The sequence below is a fragment of the Sapajus apella genome, unplaced genomic scaffold, assembly GCF_009761245.1.
Source record: "Sapajus apella isolate SASKATOON/1434 unplaced genomic scaffold, GSC_monkey_1.0 scaffold16, whole genome shotgun sequence".
NCBI lineage: Eukaryota > Metazoa > Chordata > Mammalia > Primates > Cebidae > Sapajus > Sapajus apella.
The window spans coordinates 1,787,169-1,807,147 of NW_022436956.1; the positions used below are offsets into that span (position 1 = coordinate 1,787,169).

General features: G+C 47.6%; 1 protein-coding gene across 4 annotated transcripts in view; it reads left to right on the forward strand.

The window, feature by feature from the left end:
* Nucleotides 1-1,861: 1,861 nt before the first annotated feature.
* The window catches only part of OPCML (opioid binding protein/cell adhesion molecule like), a 1,152,901-nt gene continuing 1,134,783 nt past the window's right edge, over nucleotides 1,862-19,979 (forward strand). For all 4 annotated transcript variants that reach the window (XM_032284813.1, XM_032284814.1, XM_032284822.1 and 1 more), the window contains exon 1: nucleotides 1,862-2,560. In XM_032284813.1, coding sequence (XP_032140704.1) covers nucleotides 2,500-2,560 — 61 coding nt within the window. In that variant the 5' untranslated portion in view covers nucleotides 1,862-2,499. The remainder of the gene's footprint in view (nucleotides 2,561-19,979) is intronic.

The following is a 19,979-nucleotide window of genomic DNA, read 5'->3' on the forward strand; positions in this document are numbered from 1 at the left end:
GAGGGCACAGCTAGGAATTGAATGTGATAATATTTTTAAAAAATCTAGCCTGCAGAGGACGAATCCATGATGTCTATTATCCATAAAGTAACATCAGTCACCAAATCCTCCTAACTACTCTGCGCTCCACACACAACCCCCTTCTTTTCCTCTTCCATTGCTACCGTGAGTCCCAGGATCTACCAAACTTGGGTCATGCCTGCTACCAAGTATGCTTGCTGTAATCCCTTCTGTACACTCACCCAAGTTAATTTCCATAAATTAACTCCCTCTCATTCACAGCCCTTTTCTGCTCAAAAAAGAAATTAACTTTTTTTTGTTCCCAGCAGGAGGGAATTTCTAAATCACTGGTATAGGATTCAAGGTCTTTCTCTCTTGGTCTACCATCTCCTCCCCTAACTCCTCCCAGCAGGGTTTCTGCCTGTGTTTGCTTTCTTCCCCTCCGTGAGACGTCCATCTCATTTCCATGACCTATCTGGTCCCTCCCACCACTTCAAGCCAGTTGTATTCTCCAGCGGATTCAGCCACTGGTAGTAATTCTGGACTTCTGCAGGATTCCAGCATTGTTCAAAGGCTGTACATATCAATTTGCTTGTGAATGACATGTTTGCAGTGATGACGTCTACATAATTTGACTCTAATAGTATGTATGTGTGCCATTATTTTTTACATACACTCACAAAGTCACAGTGCTAACTTTTGGTTGATGTCTTGAATTATATTGTATGCCCTTTATAGAACAAATCATATTCTTCATATCCCCAGCCTTGAAAAAAGACCGTGTTAAGTAGGTACTTCGTAAGTGTGAGGGGATGATATGATCATCATCTGTTTTCTATTTGACTGCTCAAGTTTTCGGACTTGTTCATAAGGAGGGAAGTAATCAATTGTTTTACTTCTTTAAAAGTAAACAGGATTTATTTTACAGAAAGAGAGGAGCTCAGTCAGACCCAAATAACTTGTTGCGAACTGGCTCTTTATAAAAATGATGTGGATTTTGCAGCAGGGCAGACCTGGGTTTTAATCATAACTCATAGGCTGTGTGGCAAGTCAGTCACTGAATTGCCCTCAATCTCCATTTCAGCTAATGAAAATTCAGGCGTAATAATGCCTACAAGGAAGGACTCCGGTGAGGACTGAAAAGTGATAGAGGTGGATACCTGCTCATAATATTCCCAAAGTTGGGAAAACTTTGGGAATTGCAGCAAAGGAGGAAGAGAGAATGATCTCCTGTGGAGTGTCACTCACAGACCTCGAGGTGTGGACGGACATATGGAGCTGGAAGGAATCCAAGCCAATTGAGGTCTTTGGAGGGCACTTGGGACAGAAATAGTCTGCTTTCTCTAATACCTAATGCTGTTCTGATCACAGACCCTCCAAGTTCAGGGTATAGCGCAGTGGCAGGGTATAGCTCATCAGCCAGCAAGATGTGCTGCTGACAGGCATGTGTTAGAGAGGGCAGCAGGCCATTTTAGAGCAGGGGAAAGTTCTGGGGTTTCTCACACCCAGAGATACCGCCTACCTGTATAAACTTCTGTTTCAGAGGAAGGGACAGACTGGACCCTGAAAAGAAGTAAAAAAACAGAAGGAAGCCACAGGTATCCTTCTGCGGCCTTCTCCTTGTGAAGATTTCCGATGACTTCAGCAAGTTTCCGCCTCCTTGAGATCTAATCTGAATCTTTCCCTGCCTATGCTGTAATCACAGCAATTGTTTGGTCTTCTATAGCATCTTGCCTTGGTAGAGTTTCAGAATGCTCTAATTGTGGGGAACTGGCCACTTCTCCTTGCATCTTTGGTGAGAAACTGTAACATGCCCATCTCCTTGCTGGGAAAACCAATTGCTTCCAAGCATTCCTAATGGCGGAATGGAGGGGTGGGTTGCAGATTTAAACGTCTGAGCTCTCCCCGTGGGTCGCAGTCCCTGCTCCATTCCTGCCTGGAGACTAGGAAGAAGGAAGAATGATAAAGAAATGGCATGGACAGTAGTCACATTTCTGCCAAGCAACGTTTCTTTCTTCCCTGAGCCCTGCTGGCAGTGCCAGGCCCTCTCCACTGCCCACCAAGGAGCTCGTGTGTGTCCACGTGAGCCCCAAACAGACATACTCACACACTGCAACATGCAGGGCAGTGCTCCAGTGAGGGGGTGAGTGAGGGGCCGGCTTCAACTCCCCTTGGAGTCAAGCCTTCCAAGCAGGAAAGTCTCCTTGTGTCGCTCAGGAGAGTGGAGCCAATGTGTGCCTTGGAGGAGGTCTGCTCTGAGCCCTGTACAGATTGGTGCTGATGATTCTTACCAGTTGTGTGTATGTGCGAGAAAAAAAATCAGAGACGCTGCCTGCCTGCTCCCATCTCGCGCGCGCTCGCTCTCTTCTGCTCTCTCCCTCCCTTTGCAAACATTGGATTTAAACCTGCTCAGAATTCAGCACAGAGGAAGGCGGCAGCAGCGGTAGCAGCAGCAGAAGCCGTAGCAAGCCCGGCAGCTGAGGGCACCGCAGCGTCGAGATGTGCCATCCTGCCTACTGGGTCGTCTTCTCGGCGACAACTGCCCTGCTCTTCATCCCAGGTACCGCGCAGGGAAGGGTGTTTTCTCTCCCTGGGGCGATTGCACGACGTGAGAGCAGGAGAGGTGGTGGGGAGATGGAGAGGCAAGGAGGAAGGGGTGAGGACAGGGAGTGTGAGATGCGTGTGAGTGAAAGAGGTAGGCTTGCTGTGTGCACGCACACACACTCACTCGCTCACACGCACGCAGATGCTTGCAGCACGGGATCTGCTCTCTATTCCGGGGGATCAGGTGAGCTGGGTTCGAGATCTGCACCCTGCTGGGAGCCACTGCTGTTTCAGTGAAAGGCACCAACTGGCATTAACCAGTTGTGGTCCTGGGGATGGGAGAAGAGGGGTTTGAACTCCCAGCCATGAATCCTTCTTGCTGCTTCTGCTGGGACCTGCAGGATGGAAGGGACATCCCCTTTTCTCCCGTCGCGGTGGTCTCTCTCTGTTTCTGAACCAGTCCAGTTCTCTGCACCTCCCTGTCTCTCTCCCTGACTCTTTTCTCTCTCTCCGCCTCTCTCAGCTTTCCTCCTCCCTCCCTTCCTTCGGAACTGCTCTCCCCAACCCTCTCCCCCTGAAGCTCTTTCCCTGCCCCGTCCCTCCTTCTCCGCTCACTCCCGCAGCTGCTCCTGTATTTCTTGTCATAACACAGAATCTCTATCGCCTGCCTTCCTTTCTTTATCCTTCCACCAAATGGGCAGATTATGCCCTTGAAATTCGGAATCCTGTCAGTATCTCCCTTCTGTTCCTTACATCAGAAATGTGAATTTCCCTTGGCAGAATTTGGAATTTCCCTGCCTAGGGAAGGTTGGGAATCTGGGTTTTCCTAATTCTCCCCAGCCCCTTCCCCACCTTGTCTAATGATTTAAATGTGATCCCACCTCTCACAGCAGTTACTTGTTTGGGAAAAACAAATCTGCAGTGACACAGGTAAGATGCTGCAATCCTACCAAAATGAGCTTAGCAGAAGCTCTGCGAAATCCAAGGCATCTTAATAGATTTGATAATTGCACAGGAGTCCTTTGCAAGCAGACAACTGAATGCCTGCAAGCATCTTTCAAACAATGCTGAAGGGGCTAGGTTATGCTTGTCAAGGTTTTAGGCAGCAGCAAAGTGTCCGCAGGATTTCCACACCAAAACCACACACAGTCAGGATGTCTTTTTTTCCCCCAAATTTAGATACATGCATTGGGTTAAACATTAGCTTAAACCTAAATTTTCATACATACATTCCACAGACATGAATGCTAAGATTTTAAAACCTTACCTATCTTTTTATAAGTAAAACGTACAATTTTACAATGTTATCTTCAGAATTGCTTGGTAAGGTTTGGTGGGAATATGTCGGGATTGGAGGTTGTTTTTAACAATATAATTCCCTGAGTAGTCCTAAAATGCAAAAGTGAAATCAGAAAAATGTAAGTTTACTGGGGAGAAAGAAGAGAGGATCAACTAAAACAAGTAATCCAGTCTATCATGTTTTGTAATGCCTTGTGAAGATGGCACTTTTTAAAGCAGGGATGGGCTCTGCACAACCGTGTTCCCGAGTGTTTGTTTTAGGCTGACCAAGAAGTTCAGAGTAGGGGTTGTCATTGTTGTTCTTCCAAATTCTAGCAGCATCCTAAGGGGTTCAGCCTGGGCGGCTGTGCTCCGCAGGGAAGGCAGAGCCAGCGGAACACTCAGTACCTGCCTGAGCCTGGTAGAGGGAGCCAGGTGGGTGCACTGGGTCCGCTGCAGGAGAAGACAAACTTTCCTGCGTAGGCAAGTCCCCAGCTGGATGGCAGCTCCGGGGGGGTCCTTCTTGCCCTGGCTTCCCCTCCTCTCACTGTGCTGAAGCAAAGATCAGGACCCCCATCCCAAGGGAATCCTGGCTGTGTAGATGCGCCCCTCATGGCAGAAATCAGAACATTACACTTTAGAAAGCAAGGGGGGGCGATGAGTCCCAGTGTGCTGAAGCTGCATTGCAGTGTGCCCTGAAGGAGCGGGAGCCAGGGTGAGACCTTCCTCTAGGGGTCCTGCGGTACTGCATTGGTGGGGAGCAGGCAGACCTTGCTTGTAGAAGAAGTACCGGTAACTAAAGCCGGTTGAGGGAAAGGAGAATGAACCTGCACCCTTGCCTGAATGGCCCGAGCATGGTGGATGGCAGTGGCAAGCTATTCCCCAGTCTTCTGGGGAGGGCAAGTCAGGGACATCACCATACTGTCCCCTCTTTCTGCAGTCTGTTACCTGCTCTGAGGGCTACTCTTAGGCTAATTGTGTCAGGAGCCCAGCAAAACAAGAACAAGGGAGGAGGAAAAGTTCACCTTAGAAGGTGTAAGTGGAAGAACACATGGCATCTTGAGGGGTTCTGTGGGAAACTGGCTGGATCTGGAGGTTCTGATGAGCTGCCATGGCTTACTTGTGACTTCTCCTTTCTCTTTTCTTTTGCTTCCTGTTATAGCTTTAGACTTTTTTTTCTTTGTTTCAAATGATGACGCTTTTTCTCCCACAGGGATTAATACCAGCTCGTTAGCCCCTTACTTTCCCTGCGTCTAAAGACCGAAGGCTGATGTAATAATGGAACCTTGACCTGGTTAGGCCTTGATGCCATTTTATTCTGCAGCTCCTATTTCTTGGTGAAACATGTTTCCATCCCAGAATAATTTTAAGGTTAATGCTGTTGTCGCCTGGTACCTTCCAGGGGGAGACTGATGGTCACAAATAGCTTTTCTAGGGAGCATTTCTGGGATGGAAAAGACAGTCACACGTGGAGGCTGTGATGAGCCCACACCAAAGCAGGGCAGAGGGCCAGTGGCCAATTTACTTGTCATGCTAGAGGAGCAGTCCTAGGCACTGGACACCCCTGGTGGGGGTGAGTTGGTTGTCCCAGTAGGCGGAGAGAGAGAGTCTGGGCCTTCTTGACCTTGGGTCTGGGGGCTCTGGAGGAAGCAGGAAATGAATGCTATTGGACATGTACATCAGAACCAGCTAGGAGGAGAGAGACAGGTTAAAATGGGGAGTTCTTGTCCTCATCTCAGACAGAGGAATTTTGAACCAGCATCCCAGGTCCTTCTGATGACCTGCAAACCACTCTCTCTGTCACTTAAAACCTGTGCCCATGGCCTACAGTACTTGAGTATTTGAGTCAAAACTTGTTTTCTCCCTGCCTTGTCTCCTCCAGATTTGAGAAATGGCTCTGTGGCGGGGTGGAGCAAGGGCAAGAAGGTGCTGTCATCGCCAGCAGCCACGGCTCAGTTCCTGAGGTGCAGTGCTACCCAAGGCCTGCCAGGGGCGAGCGCCATGATGCAAGGATTGCTAACCTGGAAGGGTCCTTTGCTCAGATTCAGACTAGGACTTCCCGTTTGTCCCCTTCTTCTTGGCCCATCATGTTTGTCTCTTCTTTGTTTCATGACTCTAAGCTGGGAAGTTAGCTGGGAGGGGTCCCCATTTATCCAACCAGGATTGAGCTGTGTATGCACTGATCTGTGAACTCAGATTCTGGCTGCAGCTTCATCTTCTGCACCTTAATCAGGCTTTGCCTGTTTCGGGTCAGAAAACCCTGACTTGGACGGAAAATTCCCTGAGGTTTAGGATTCTTCCTTCCCTAGCACACACCTTCCTGCTTCTTCCTTCAGGGAAGTCCCTAAATCTTGAGGTTCTGGGTTGGGAGGTTTGGCTTTGGGTAAGGCCTGGGGGTGGGCTCTATAGCCAAGTTCTGATAATTCCTTTCCTGCTTCTTAGCCTCTAACCAGGCCAGAACCAGGGAACCTGCTAAGAGTGCCTGATGTGGGCAAGGGGTCTAGTGGGGATCTACGCGCCAGGCTCACTAAGAAAGAGATAGGAACAAAGGCAAAGCATCTGGCCATGGGCAAGTCCTCATCATCCTGTAGCCCATCATGGATTCATGCCATCATGTGGCCCTCAGTCCCTTAAAAATGATTGACATATTAATAAGGTCAGACCACGTCGTCTGCATTCAGCATGGGCCCAGTGGCAATAGCAGGCATTGAGAAGGAGATAGCATCAGCTGCCTCATGAAGATGGCTTTTTCAGTAGCCTGGAGCTGGGCAGCACTACTTAACCTGAGACTAATCAGAGGTCCCGACAGGCTTGAGGTTCTCCCATATTCCCTTGGTCCTGTTTTTCTTCGTGCTTTCTCAAATTCTTAGCACCCTTGGTCACATCTCTGTAACCTAGAAAATTATAGAAGGAGATTCCTTAAACAGCTGGCACTTGCGTGCATTTGTTTTCCAGCAGCTGTGGGCCTGGGGCTCCCATGCCGGCTCCTGGGACTACCTCTGGCGGTTATAGCCTCAAATCTGTGTTAGGGCTGCCTGGGGCTGAGTGCATTTCCCTTTAGGTGGGACTCCATCCAAGCCTCTAAGTGTGCTGCAAGCTGAGAAGTGAGCTCTGATTAGTTCTTTGAGGCTCATTTGGTTGATTCAAGGCATCCTCTAAGTCTGTAAAATGGGTTCCAGCCATGTATGAACCTTGTTTTCAATTGGACAGAGTAGCTGAACACCTAGGTTAGATGATAACAAATAAACATTTCTGAATTTTTATTATAAAAAATCTCATTCTGGTCATCTAGGAATAGGGTAAAGAGAGAAGGCAACTCACATGTTGGAGAAGGGGAAAGGGCACTCCTTGTTGCTGAAAAGGGGAGAAGATAAGGTAGAATCATACAAACCATATATGTCTTTGTCACAGTGATGAAAATTAGTAAAAGACAATCTACCCATTCATTTATTGAACAAGACTTTACATAGGTTCTGATTAAACACAATGTATTAAGATAGTCTCCTGCCTCAAAAACCATCAATCCAGTAAAACAGGAAATTATTAAGCCTTTTCTTCTTTTTGACCCCCAATGAAATATGCATTCTGACTTTGAGCTTTTAGGTCTTAGTTTTTCTGCTGTGGAAAACTAGGGCAACAGACACGGCACCTTTGGTCTCCCAAAACATTGCTCTGTGGTATTTTTGGCAGGGTGCTAGATACATGGACTTGTACATCAGCCTTGGACAGCTGCAGCTCTAGAAGCCCTGTGTAATAGCCTTTGGCCTATGGGCACTGGCTTTCCTGATGCTGGTCTGCTGGACAGGGAGCCCCTCAGCCTGCAGCCTTGTTTGCAGATGGACCGCTGCCATCCGCCTGCAGCTGCCTAGGGCTGGAGACAGAAGAGATATGGAAGCAAACTGCGATTCCTGTCAGTGAGCTCAAGTGTCAGCCCCCAGATGGTCTGTGGCTGCTGACAAGCCAGGCTGTCAGGAGCAGTGGATGTTAGCACCTCTGACACCGACTGGCACTTTCCAGACAGGGAAGGCTGGGCAGGTGGCTTTACCTTAGGGCGGCCCTGCTCTCCTACTCCTTCTGATCCCAGTCGTCAGTGCAGGGATAGGTCCTGAGGACATTTGTCCCTCTTGCCATTTAAACTATTGGTGGGAGACACAGACTTAGAATTTGATACTTATCTGCCAAGACTTGGTTGCCTCTGCCTTTTCCCTGAGGGGTGGGGATGGCTTTGCACAGTAGGGCATGGATGTAATTCCATGTGCCGGATTTCTACACCAGTCACTTGATACCCCAAGATGGTGGTATTCGTAGGGACAGGGAAGGATAAGGATTAAAGGTAGCTCTGAGAAGGGAGACAAAAGAAATCCGAAACCAGAGAGAAGCTTGGAGATGAATGTCCTTGCTACCGCCTTCCTCTAGACATGCGAACGTATAGTCCCCCCTCTCTTTCACCACCCTCTTGCCAACCATAGATGCGTGCCCCTTCCTGCCTGCATATACATGCAAGGGACACATGCATTTCCACGCCAGAGTTTAGCTACTCTCGAAATCACATTCACAGCTCCTTAAGGAGAGCAAGCTCTCCCTCTTGCTTTCTATATCTGCCTTTCCAGAACTCCCAACTCTAGTCCCCGGCCTTGGTGCTCTCCCTGTGGGCACACATGGCAGGAGGCCCACAGGCTGCCTGTGCCAGACACGGCCATATATGTGTGAGTATTTCTTCTTAGCAACGCAGAGCTTCCCTGCACATCCGCCCACTCGTCTCTGCGCCCCAGAGCTGGTAGGTGCTAGAGGCAGGGCTTATCTTCCATCACCTCCTCTCCCCACCCCCGCCCCAGACCTCTTGGTGTGGAGAGGCTGGGGACCGTCCTGCAGTCACTAGACTGACTTAATTAAAAGTTTACAAAACGCTTTGAGACCCCCCCGGGCAATGTGCTGGGTAAGTGCAAAGGATTATCATTATGATGCAGGTGCATTCTCTTTAACAAGCAGAGATGCTATGCTGAGAGAACCCTGGAAAGGCCAAGACGAATCGATGCAGTAGGACATAGGCCATTGATTGGAATGGCTGCTTACACTTAGCATGGGAAATGATAAGTGACAATCAGATTGCACACTGAAATCCAACGTGGAGAAAACGAGGCTATCTGGCATTTCAAAGGACAGAGCCTCTCAAATGGCCTGAGCGATCATTCTTGAACCTTTATTCCTGGGGAATTTACAAATGCTGTTTTACCACACTTGGGAGTTACTAATGGTTTTAGAATCACAGTGGTCTCATGCCTTATGAATCACCTGGAAAAACTCGTCTTTGGTCTCATTTGTTCTTCACTAAGAGACTGTGAGGCAGGCAGGGTAGAGGTCACCCTATTGTGACCTGATCTTTGCTTAGCCTAAAACCCTATGTAGACTTCTGGTTGCCTTTAGAATCGACTTTGAAACACTTCAGTTGACCCACAAGGCCGTGATCTGGCCCCTGCGTCCATCTAGCTTCGTCTCCAGCTCTCTGCTTTTCCACTTCTCGGCTTTAGTCACTCTGGACAATCTCAGTTCCGCAGACGAGGCACGTCTCCTCCTTCCTCAAGGGCTTCACCTTTCAGGTTACCTGAGCTTGGAAAATTCTGATCCTCTTATCATGTTTTTCTGGCTCCACATCCTTTCCATCCTTCCGAACTCGGCTTAAACGCTGCTTTCCCAGGGGATCATTCTTTATGCTTTAAAGTAGGCTAGGCCTCCCTGTTTATTGTGCAAGTCCTCGCAACCAGGCTTCTCTATTCTAAAACTGTGAGTCCATATATTTCAAACTAATTCTTGGTTTTATGTCTCTCTTTCCTCCCTAGACCATTGTTTATTCAGGCAGAGACCACATGCTTTTTTCTCCAATGTATTTCAGTGCCTAGCACAGGTGGCAGAGAGCAAGCACTCAAACAGTATTTGTTGAACAAATGAATGAATGGATGGATGGATGAATGAATAAATACTAAGTATTCACTTACTCTAGGCAATCATTCTGTTCCATCCCACTGAATCCTCTAAGGCATCGAGGCCCTCATGTTGGCCTGCCCAGCAGCTTCTCCTCTGCAGAGTGAGGGCAAGAAGCTTGGGGATGTGCCTTGCTTATGAGAGATGGGAATGTGCAGGGAATGCTTATAATGATTACTCATTCCAGTGTTCACGCCTGTCAATAAACACCAGCTCTGAGCTACCGACCAAACACACAGCAGCAGCACAGGGCTGGAGCAGCACACTTTTGGATCTCACATCGCACACTGCAACAGACACCCCTGAGAGTGTGAGCCGTTCCGTAAACACAGATGTGGGACCTAATGTGGGCTACTGGCTTCATACAAACTAAAATTACTCAGCACATTTAATTAAGGTGCCTGTTGAAATGGCCCCAATTATTTGAAATTTAGAGTCATGCCCATGGTGCTAACAAGTAAAAACTGCACCAGTCAAAAGGAGAATTGTTGTCCATAAGAAGTACAATGTTGGGTTAGAGAGACAAAAATGCAATGGCAGAGCAGAAGTTTATGAACGGTCAATCAATGCTTAAACGGGTTGACGATCATATGGAAAAGGTAAAAAGCAGTTCAGCAAATCACAGGAAATGAAAAAGGGAGCTGTATCACTTCTTGCACTTACTCCCTTATCACAGTTTAGTCTATTTCAGAGTTGCTATTATATGGCTGTGGGATTCTGAATGGCAGAATTGACTTCTTCATCTCTGAATGCTCTATAGTACCAAGCACATTCATTTATTCAACAAGTGATTTATTGAGTGATTGCTATGTGACACATACTATGCTAGACATTGGGAATGTATGCCTGAACAAAAATTGTTATGGTTCCTGCTCTCATGAAGATTACAGTCCAGAAGAAGAGACAGATATGCATCAAACAAACACCTATGTAATTGTGAAATCACGACTGAGATGAGACTATGGAAGGGGAGGTGTGTGGTGCTGTGATTGCCTGTCAGGAGAGCTTGATCTTGCCAGGGAGGCGAGTGAAGGCTTCATTGTGAAAGTGACAATTGAACAGAATGAATAGAAATCAATCAAACCCAAGAGCGAAGACCACAGGAAGAGGGAGAATAAATAGGATGGGCGGAAGTCCTGTAGCATGAAGAATCAGAGCACGTTCTCCCACCTGGCTGGAGTGTAGAGGAAGAAAGCATGGTGCAAGATGAGGCCGGCAGGCTGGGAAGGGGTCAGAAGATGAAGACAGCCCTTGAAGGTTGTGTGAATCATTTTGGTCTTTGTCCTAGAAATAATGGAACTCCGTTGATTCATGATTTACATTTTTGATTTTTGTTTTTGTTGCAGTTTCCAGCATGGATTGGGAGAGAACAAACCAGGAAGGGATAGGTTAGCTGGAAGACTACTGGAGTAGTTCAGATGGGAGATGGCTGTGCCTTGGAACTTAGGAAATATTGGTTGGAATGGAGACACCAATGCACTTGAGAGCCTTTAAAGGAAAGTTGTAGGTGAGAGTCAGGATCTGCAGAACCGAAATCTAGAAGTCCCCCCAGTGTCAGCACTGACAGCCCTGGGAAAATGCTGGGAAGAGTGTCTGTTCTCAGATTCCTACTTGTAGGCGATCTCTTTCAGTTTAGGTGTGATCCTGTCTGGAACAAGGAGTAGGTTGTTTTTAGAAATTCCAAACATCTTGGCAGTCTAATAATTTCAACTTCTTAACTGGTGTCCTCTCTGGGTCTAATGTAGGGCTTACAATTGAATAACCCAGTTTCTCTATCCATCAAAAATATTGCAAAAAGCCCTAGTCGCATTTTGTCTGCTGGATTCTGCCTGTGCTTGCTTCCTCCTGGAAGAAACCAGGAATTTTAGAGATGCTCTAATTGGACCTCAAAAAAGCTGTGGCCACCAAGATGCAACTACTTCACAAATAGTATCATGATGTAAGGCATGTATGACCTCCCCATGGCCCACTGCCTGGATCCCTCTGAACAGAGAGTGATATCTATGGCTGGCTCCTATAAACATTTTTTAAATTGCAGTAATTTATTTTAAAAATAAGAGGTCCTTGGAATCAAAAGGGACCTTGGAAATTGTCTAGTCAAGTGCTTTCATTTTATAGACAAAGCACTCAGGCAAAGGGCATCTGAGTGTCTTATGTGAAGTCACATAGTCAGATAGTGACTGAGCCCCCTCTTGAATACAGCTCTTCTCGTCACCTGAAGGATGTCATATTAACATCGTAGTGAAGGGCTGGACTGAACTTTGCCTCCCAATCTGGTAACCTGCTGGAAAACAAACCTATAACCTTGGCCGTTACTCTGTTCCCTTCAAGCTCTCTCACTTTAGCGTACAAAGAGCATTGTAGAACAAGGTAATTCCATGCTTCCTCTTATCCAAGGATTAGAGCCCAGGTTAAAAACAAACAAACAGAAGCCCTGTCTCCTTCACAGGCATTTGCATACTTCAAATGACCTTTGTAAGGAACTGGGAGACTTCCAGAAATACCCTGCTCCTTGATATGCGGAAGAATATACTCAGGGTCGTACAATACCAAATGCCAGATATGTGTCAACCTGACTTGTTTGGTCTACACACCATGACAGGTACCTGATTTTATCATCACTACACTGTCAAAGCATCTATTTTTAAATATCCGCTTGGGCTTGGCTCTGCACTAAGCCAGGAGAAAATCTATACTGAGAATCCGTCAGTCTCTATACAAATGATTAATGTTAAATGGTGGCTTACAGTGTACAAATCACATACATGTACAGCATGACTATTCTGTATGCCACTGAGGGAAAGAGCCAAATGCACTAGGTCGTCTTACCTCCCTGCTCCTGACACCGCTGTGCTGCCTTCACAGTTGACAACTAGGCAGGGTGCAATCAAAACAATAGGTCCAAGAGAGCTGTAGACAAATGTAGAACAGGAAGCCAGAGTTCAGACTCAAAACCATGCCAGATGTGGTCAGATGGTAGGAGGCTGGAACAGGACAGTGGGGAGACCAAGACCCTATGGGAATTTCCATTCCTAGGAAGAAAGGCCTAGGGAAGCCTTTGGCTTCTCCAAATAAGCTAACCTGGTTCTTCCGAATAGCCCCGTGCCAAGGGATTTCCCATACCCCTCAAAGAGAGGAGGATGTTGGAAGAGAGAATGTGGCAGATGGAAATAGCCCATCAGCTTACAGGCTCCAAGAGAAGCTGGAGTTTCCTTGGGAGTCCCCTGGCTGTGTCCCATGGAGGAGAGAGTGCCCAGTCTTACTTGGCACTGGGATGGATGCGTCTTTGGGTGAATCCCAGATGGGAAGGAATGATGAAAACCCACTATCAGAATTTTGCATCTTTTTCTGGTGGGCCCCACCCTCCTCTTGTTTGGGGCAAATTCTTGAGAGTCAATGGATACTCCCTTATAATTGCCACCAGTTTAGCCCACAATGTCCATGAAGGTTGGGCCACTTCTTTGTTATGGCCCAGATGAGTGTTTCTTTTCTTCTTTCGCTTAAATTATTTGTTTTTAAAGCAATTAGCAGTCCTGTGGCCACCTTGCGTAAGTGCTGACTTCCTGATCCAGGACATGGCCTCTGACGTTGCCTCCTAGTTTATGAACCCAGTGATCTTGGGCAATCAGTTTAATGCATTGAATATCTTTAATCCTCTCTGTAAAATCCAAAAAGACCTGTTTTGCCTAATTCCCAAGGCGGCCCCAAAGGCCAGTAAAGGAGTCCAATGGACATGCTCCTTCTGAAGTGCTGTGCAGTTCCAGGTTGCCAGGTCTCCTTGCCTCACTTCGGAAGGCCAATGTTGTCTCTCCATTTTCTGTGCCTTCCTCTCTCTCTGGCTAGGATGGCTTGTGATTATAACTAGCAGGGGAGTGTACGCCAAAGAGTCTGTGACTCTTGTTTTGGAGCGGGAGGCCTATCCAGGGAACTCCTGCATTCACTTCCCAGGCATGAGTCAGTGTTTGGTTTGCCTCTTTTTTCCCATGGAGAACACTGGGAAGTGGCTTATGTTTCCCCAGCTGAGCCCTGCCAGAGAACATGGACTCTGCCATTTGGGTTGTGATGAGAGACCTGAAGCAGCTTCAGAAAAAGCTCCAACTTGGAGCCTCAAGTCAAGCTAAAAGTGCTCTCCGGCTCCGTAAAGACCAGGCCTGACTGATAATGCCTGCCTCTTTCAGTTGCAATCACTACTAAAAGGAGAACTTTAGGGAAGGGTGGGTGGCTGGAGGATATTCTTTTGTGGAAAGAGGGGTCCTCTTTGGCACTACTGAACACGTATTAGAAAGGAGCCTGACTGATTTCTGCACACATGGGCTGATGATGCAGCCCTAGAGGTTAGATTCATCTGTGCCCAGGCCCAAGGGGAAAGCACAACATCATCTCAGGTCCCCACAAAGCCTTGCACCCATGCTGGGCTAAGTCCAGAATGAGCACCACTGATTTAATGCCATTGTTCTTCTGCTTGCGTGGCAGAAAGGGGCTGCCTTTCTGGGATCAGTCATTCACCCATCTTGTACTCTGCCCTAATCCAGGAGGCTCAGGTTCTTGGGAGCCTCAGAAATGGATGCAGCTGGAGTGGGAATGGTGAGCTGACCTGCAGTTCTGAAAAGGGCTCTTGAGACCAGGAACCTCCCACGCACTTTGCATGGGGGAGGGGTCCTTCTGTCTGTGTTACTGGGCTGTCTTCTGGGCCATGAAAGCCTACAGGACTTTAGCATAAACTGGTCTCTGGAGGACAGTGGAGCTCTGTGTACCTTACCCACACACTGAGTCTTTGTCTTGTCTGGGGTGGGGTAGAGAGCTGCTCTAGCCCCTCTTTGGAACCAGAAAATTCACTCTTCATTATGTCTTAATATTCATAAAGGTCTCTGAGCCTCACTTTGGATGGGCAGACAGACTCTCAGAGACGTAAGGTGGCACCATCTAGCTTTGGTTGTGAGCTGCTGAGCACCCAGCCCCAGGTCTGTCTCACATGCAGCGGAAGTTATGTTGATGTGGTCAAATTTCGTAGAAACAGTGGATGCTACTTTAGAAGGCAATTAGACACAGCTGAGCTTGGCTGGTTGAAGTCAGGTTTGTCTGACAGGCACACATGCCTGAAGATTCGAGGTGCAGAGAAGCCATTGACACTTTTACTCAGTCAGTCTTCCAGAAGCACCATAGCAGCATGTGTGCCTGGGAGGGCAAGAGGTTTGTTTGTTATCACGGTCGTAAATGCTGTGGCTGAAGAGCAGAAACACCACAGAGAGAGTTCAGGAAGACAGGGGAGATGGGAAAAATCAAGGAAGATCCATGATAGCTTTTTCTCCCCCGGTAAAAGCGTCTTATAATCTCAATTCCTCTTTATTTGCAACTGTTCATGATTATTTTTTAGCTCCACTTTGGTGGTGACATCTGGGAACCGAGTGGCTGTGACAGATTTTTCAGTAAAGAGGAAGCCCCTCAGTTTCCCTCGCCTTCTGTTGTGTCTCTCCCAGAGGCTGGCTGCAGGACTTGCTTCACCGCCAACAGATCCAGCACTTAGGTCTATAGTTGGACTTTATCTTTCTAAAAGAAATTAATACATAAAAATATCTTAATTATTATTTCAAGTTTCCGTGAAGTCTCCTCTTTTGTATTGCACTGAACATTTGGTGGTAGATGGCAGAGTGAAGCCAGAAAGCCAAGGTTAGAACTGGATGGAAAGTCAGGAAGAAAATGGGACTAGGGATGTCTGGAAGCCAGAGACAAGGAAGGGCAAAGCCGAAGCCCAGGCCACCCAGCAGGGGGGCTGCTGGGACAGAGACAGAGGCAGAAGATGGGTCAGCCACCCCCCAAGAGGAGCGCTCAGTGCACTGCGGAGAAGGAATCCTGAGCCCTCAGGATGTTCCTCTGCAGGGCTGAGGATCTCCTGTGTTGAAGAGGAGGAGAGAGGCTTTCAGGCCCTGTCACCCACAGGGCAAGCACCTCCGTGGGCTGCCCCTTGCCTGATGCATCAGAGGGCTAGTGATCAGACATGGCATAACCCAATGGGGCTGGCACAAGCCATCTCAGCATGGACAGCAGCTGCCATGGATCTTCCAACCTGCCACTGTCTACACCCCAGCCCCCCCATACCAGCACCTGCACACTGCCCAGCCACAGGCACACACATACACACACACACACCAGTGCATGCACATTTTATGCACACACTCACACACACACACACACACACACTTGCATACATACCCATACCTGCATACACTTATACACAAACCCATACATGTACATACCTATGCACACACACACCATGCCTGCACTCTGCCCACCCACATGAGCACCAACACACACCCACACACAGACTTATACACACACAGTTATACACACTCCCATACACATTCACACATACACACCTCACCTATATCCACACACACCACCAACCCCCACCCCCCTTTACACAGGACACATGCACACTCACCTACACACACATCACACACACATTTGTGAACCTTTCTTGCTCATGAGGGGTCTTTTGGATGCTGTCTCTCTGTAACATCAGAGGCAGAAGTGCCGTGGGACTCCTCTTTGGAACTGACAGTGCTGGAGAGAGACTGCTTCCTGGGAGTCAGAAACGGAGAAATTTAGGACCCCAGCCGTTCTCCTTGCCCATTCCCGTTGCTCTTGCTCAGCAAGGTGCACAGCCTTGACTGTTTCTACTCTGCACACACTGTGGCCACGGGCTGCCCCCAAAAGAGCGGCTGTGTTTGCTCATTTCACTCATGCTGGCTCAGAAAACTCCCCCAGTTCTTATCTCCCTTCTTCAGAAATACCTTGTTCTTGCTGAGATGGATCCCTCCATTCAGCTCTGTGGCCTGGCGTTGCCCCTGCTGGTTGGACCCTGGCTCCGATGGCTTTGCCCGGGAGTCAGCCCGGCTTAGTTTTCCGTCCCCTAGGACGATGCCTCTCAGACTACTTCCCACAGCTCCATGTCCTGCTGCCTGGGTTTCTGTCTGTGCAGTCCAGACCCTTACTGCTCTTGCGGTAAGTGGGGGGAGTTGCCCCCACTCCCTGATTCCCAGTTGCCCTTTGTCAACCAGAAAAATTCTGCTTTTATTACACTAACTGTATATCATCACTTTCCACTCTTAAAAAATTAAGACCCACTGTACTATCAGTGGGCTCCAAAAGTGTTTATGAGCTTCTATGGATTTTTACAAAAAGCGTTTTCAGCATTCACATAAAATACATACTTATGCATGCCTAAATGATATGTATGTTACGACACCTGTATAGTGATATATATTCACTACACATTTTTTTTTCTCATTTGTCAGTATAAAAAGGGTAAGATAAAATAGGTAAAAATAGGAGTCCTGATATTCCTTCCTTTCACATCCTTATATTACTCAGAGCACCCTTGGGGGGAAGCACCACTTTGGAGACCATTGCATGGAGTCCTGCCACGTGACTGGAAATGGAGTCCAGACAGTAATGTCGAATTGTTCTTGGCAAGATGCTTCTAATGACTTGGCTCCGTCTGCCTCCCTCAGGGACTTAGCTCGGGGATATGTCCTTGGCCACAGCTCTCTCTGGATGTGGGTACAATGCCGTTGCTACGGAAGACCCCTTCTTGCAACAGCTGTGGTGTTCTTCAACAATGCTATTTTTGTGGCAAAAATGAGTAACACAGCAGTGAATACAGACTCACATCCAGGATATTCTGTTGTTTGTATTAAAAAGACCACTGAAGGGAAATAAATGCCAAACAGTCTTTGCAAGAAGAAAAGGCCAAGGACAGGGACCATCCATCCCCATGGCTCATAACTCTCCATCTCCAGGGTTCTCCGCCTTCTTGTCCTCTATTCCGGCTCTGCACCAGGGACCATCTACCCTGGGGATGTTGAAGCTTTAGCTTTCTTGGTTTAGGCTGGACACATGAATGGAGATACACAGAAAAGAGCAAAACTAGGAAAAACTGGAAGTGGATGCCTCTTCCTAGCATAGCTTTTATCCTGAAGTGACTGGAATCCAGCCCTAGCCCCGGTGGCGGTGGCATGAGTGTGTCCCTAGATCTTTGGCTGCAGGACGTGTGACTGACCGGGAGCCTTGGCTGTGGCTCTCCAAAGCCTCTGGCTATGACAGCTGGAGTTCTTTCAGCCACTATCTGGCCATGACAGAACGCAGTGGAGATACCAAGTCAGGTCCACTGGTGGGAGATGCATCTCCTCTGATGGAGACTCACATGAAGCCTCCCCCAAGCCTTGGAGTCTTCCCAGAGCTGCACTGTGTTCTCTGTCTCCACCCACTAGCTGCTGGCCTTGCTCTCCCTCCACAGGGGCTGCAGTCCTCAGGCTCTCCCAGCTCTTATGGCTCCTGCCCAGCCTCTCTCCCAGTTGTTTCTCCTGATAAGCGCCCTGCACACATAGACCTATCCTAATGCCTGGTTCTTGGAGGATGAGGCTGGCACTGTGTAAAGCAGGCATGGGAACCAGTGCTGGACTCCACGTGTCAGCCATTTCTGGTCTGCTCTTTGCTCAACTGCTCACTCTGCAAAGTTGAACTAGGACTCACGAATGGTGCTATAAGGACCAGAAAAATTTTAAGACCAGTAGATTTTTTTTTTTTTTTTTTTTTGCCTCTCCTTGACAGAATCCAGGAGCCCTGACTCCCTTGGACACCCTGCCTTGACTCTTGAGGAAATGAAACATTTTTTAAACATGTTCCCCAAATTTCTCACTTGGGTTTCTGGCTTTTCTGGACTGATTGTAAATGTGCTTCCTTTCCCCTTGATGCACCCTGATTCCGTCTGAAAATCCATCTGACGTGTATTTCTCATCTTGCTGGTTGTGTATCTGGGGCATAGTCACCGTTTGGCTCATAAAGCTGGTCTCCCCTTCAGTAATGTTCCTGCTCTTGATGGTTATGCTTTTGTATTAGCTTCCTGACCTTGATTTTCCTATTATCCCTTTGGCGTGGCTTTTCCACCCTGGCTCTCTTGACATTTTAGGCACGATAGTTCTTTGTTGTGTGGATTGCCCGTGTGCCGTAGGAGGTTTGCCAGCATCCTCGGCCTCCACCCACCAGATGCCAATGGCACCTTTTAAACTGTGACAGCCCAAGGGGACTCTAGAGACAGCCAAATGTCCCCTGGGGGACAAAATCATTCCTGGTTGAGAACTACTGCTCTGTGATTTTAAATGGTCAGTACAGTATCCTAGCAACCCCTCTAGCTGAAGAGAGTTGTCTTCCTCCCAGCTGGTGAAAGATGGCCTTCTCTTCTTCAATCATAGGACTGCACCTCTGACCTGCTCTGGTTCAAGTCTGTGAGCTTCTGGTTCTCAGCTCATCTGTTTCCCTGGAAATTCTGTTTATCCAGAACCTGTAAATCAAGTCATCAAATTTTTCATCTCTTCCAGATGCTCTCTAATGAATACTTCATAGGAATGGCTAACACTAGGAACACATTTGATAATAACACTGTTAGGTATAATAGTAGGGTTGTTCTAGGATGTATCTGGTGTATCTGGAATAAATTAGATATGAGAAGGCTTGCACCATAACTGCTTTGTTAATTTAGCTGGGCTGACTCTCTCATTGAGCATGTGACTTTTATTAAGACAAACGGTTCCAGCAACTTTCTTTAGGGTAGACTTAGAGATTTTAGTCTACTACCTTGAGGCTACACAGGAGCGAGGGCGGTAGCTCAGACAAACTTCCTATAGACAGATACATAAAACTAAACTAAAAGGCAGTATTGAAAAATCAGTGGGTTGTCGATAACAGTGCAGACCTACGTACAGTTATGGCAGTAGAGCTTTGAGACCAATTAAGAATACTGAGTCAATTTGAAACGAAAGGAATCTCCCACCATCCAAAAGTGATAATTGTCCTAAATATTTAGAAAAGGACTCTTGACTTTAGTCTTTAGGCTACTTCTTAGTGAAAAGGAGGGGTCATTGGCAGGACATTCGGGGTAACCTGTATCTCCCTGCAGTAATTTCAGTAATGGGAGATGCCAAGCATCCCAGATGGGCAGGAAGGGAGCAGGCATGGGAAGCTGACATGGACCTGGCAAACAGGAAACAAGACTGTTTGATTTTCCCCTCTCTCTTCAGTCTCTTTTGGGAGAGACTTAGGAGCTAAAGAATCAAGCCCACATTCTGCAGGTCAGTGTCTCCAAAGCTCCAAAACTAGGGAGCAGCCAACTCCCCTCCCTT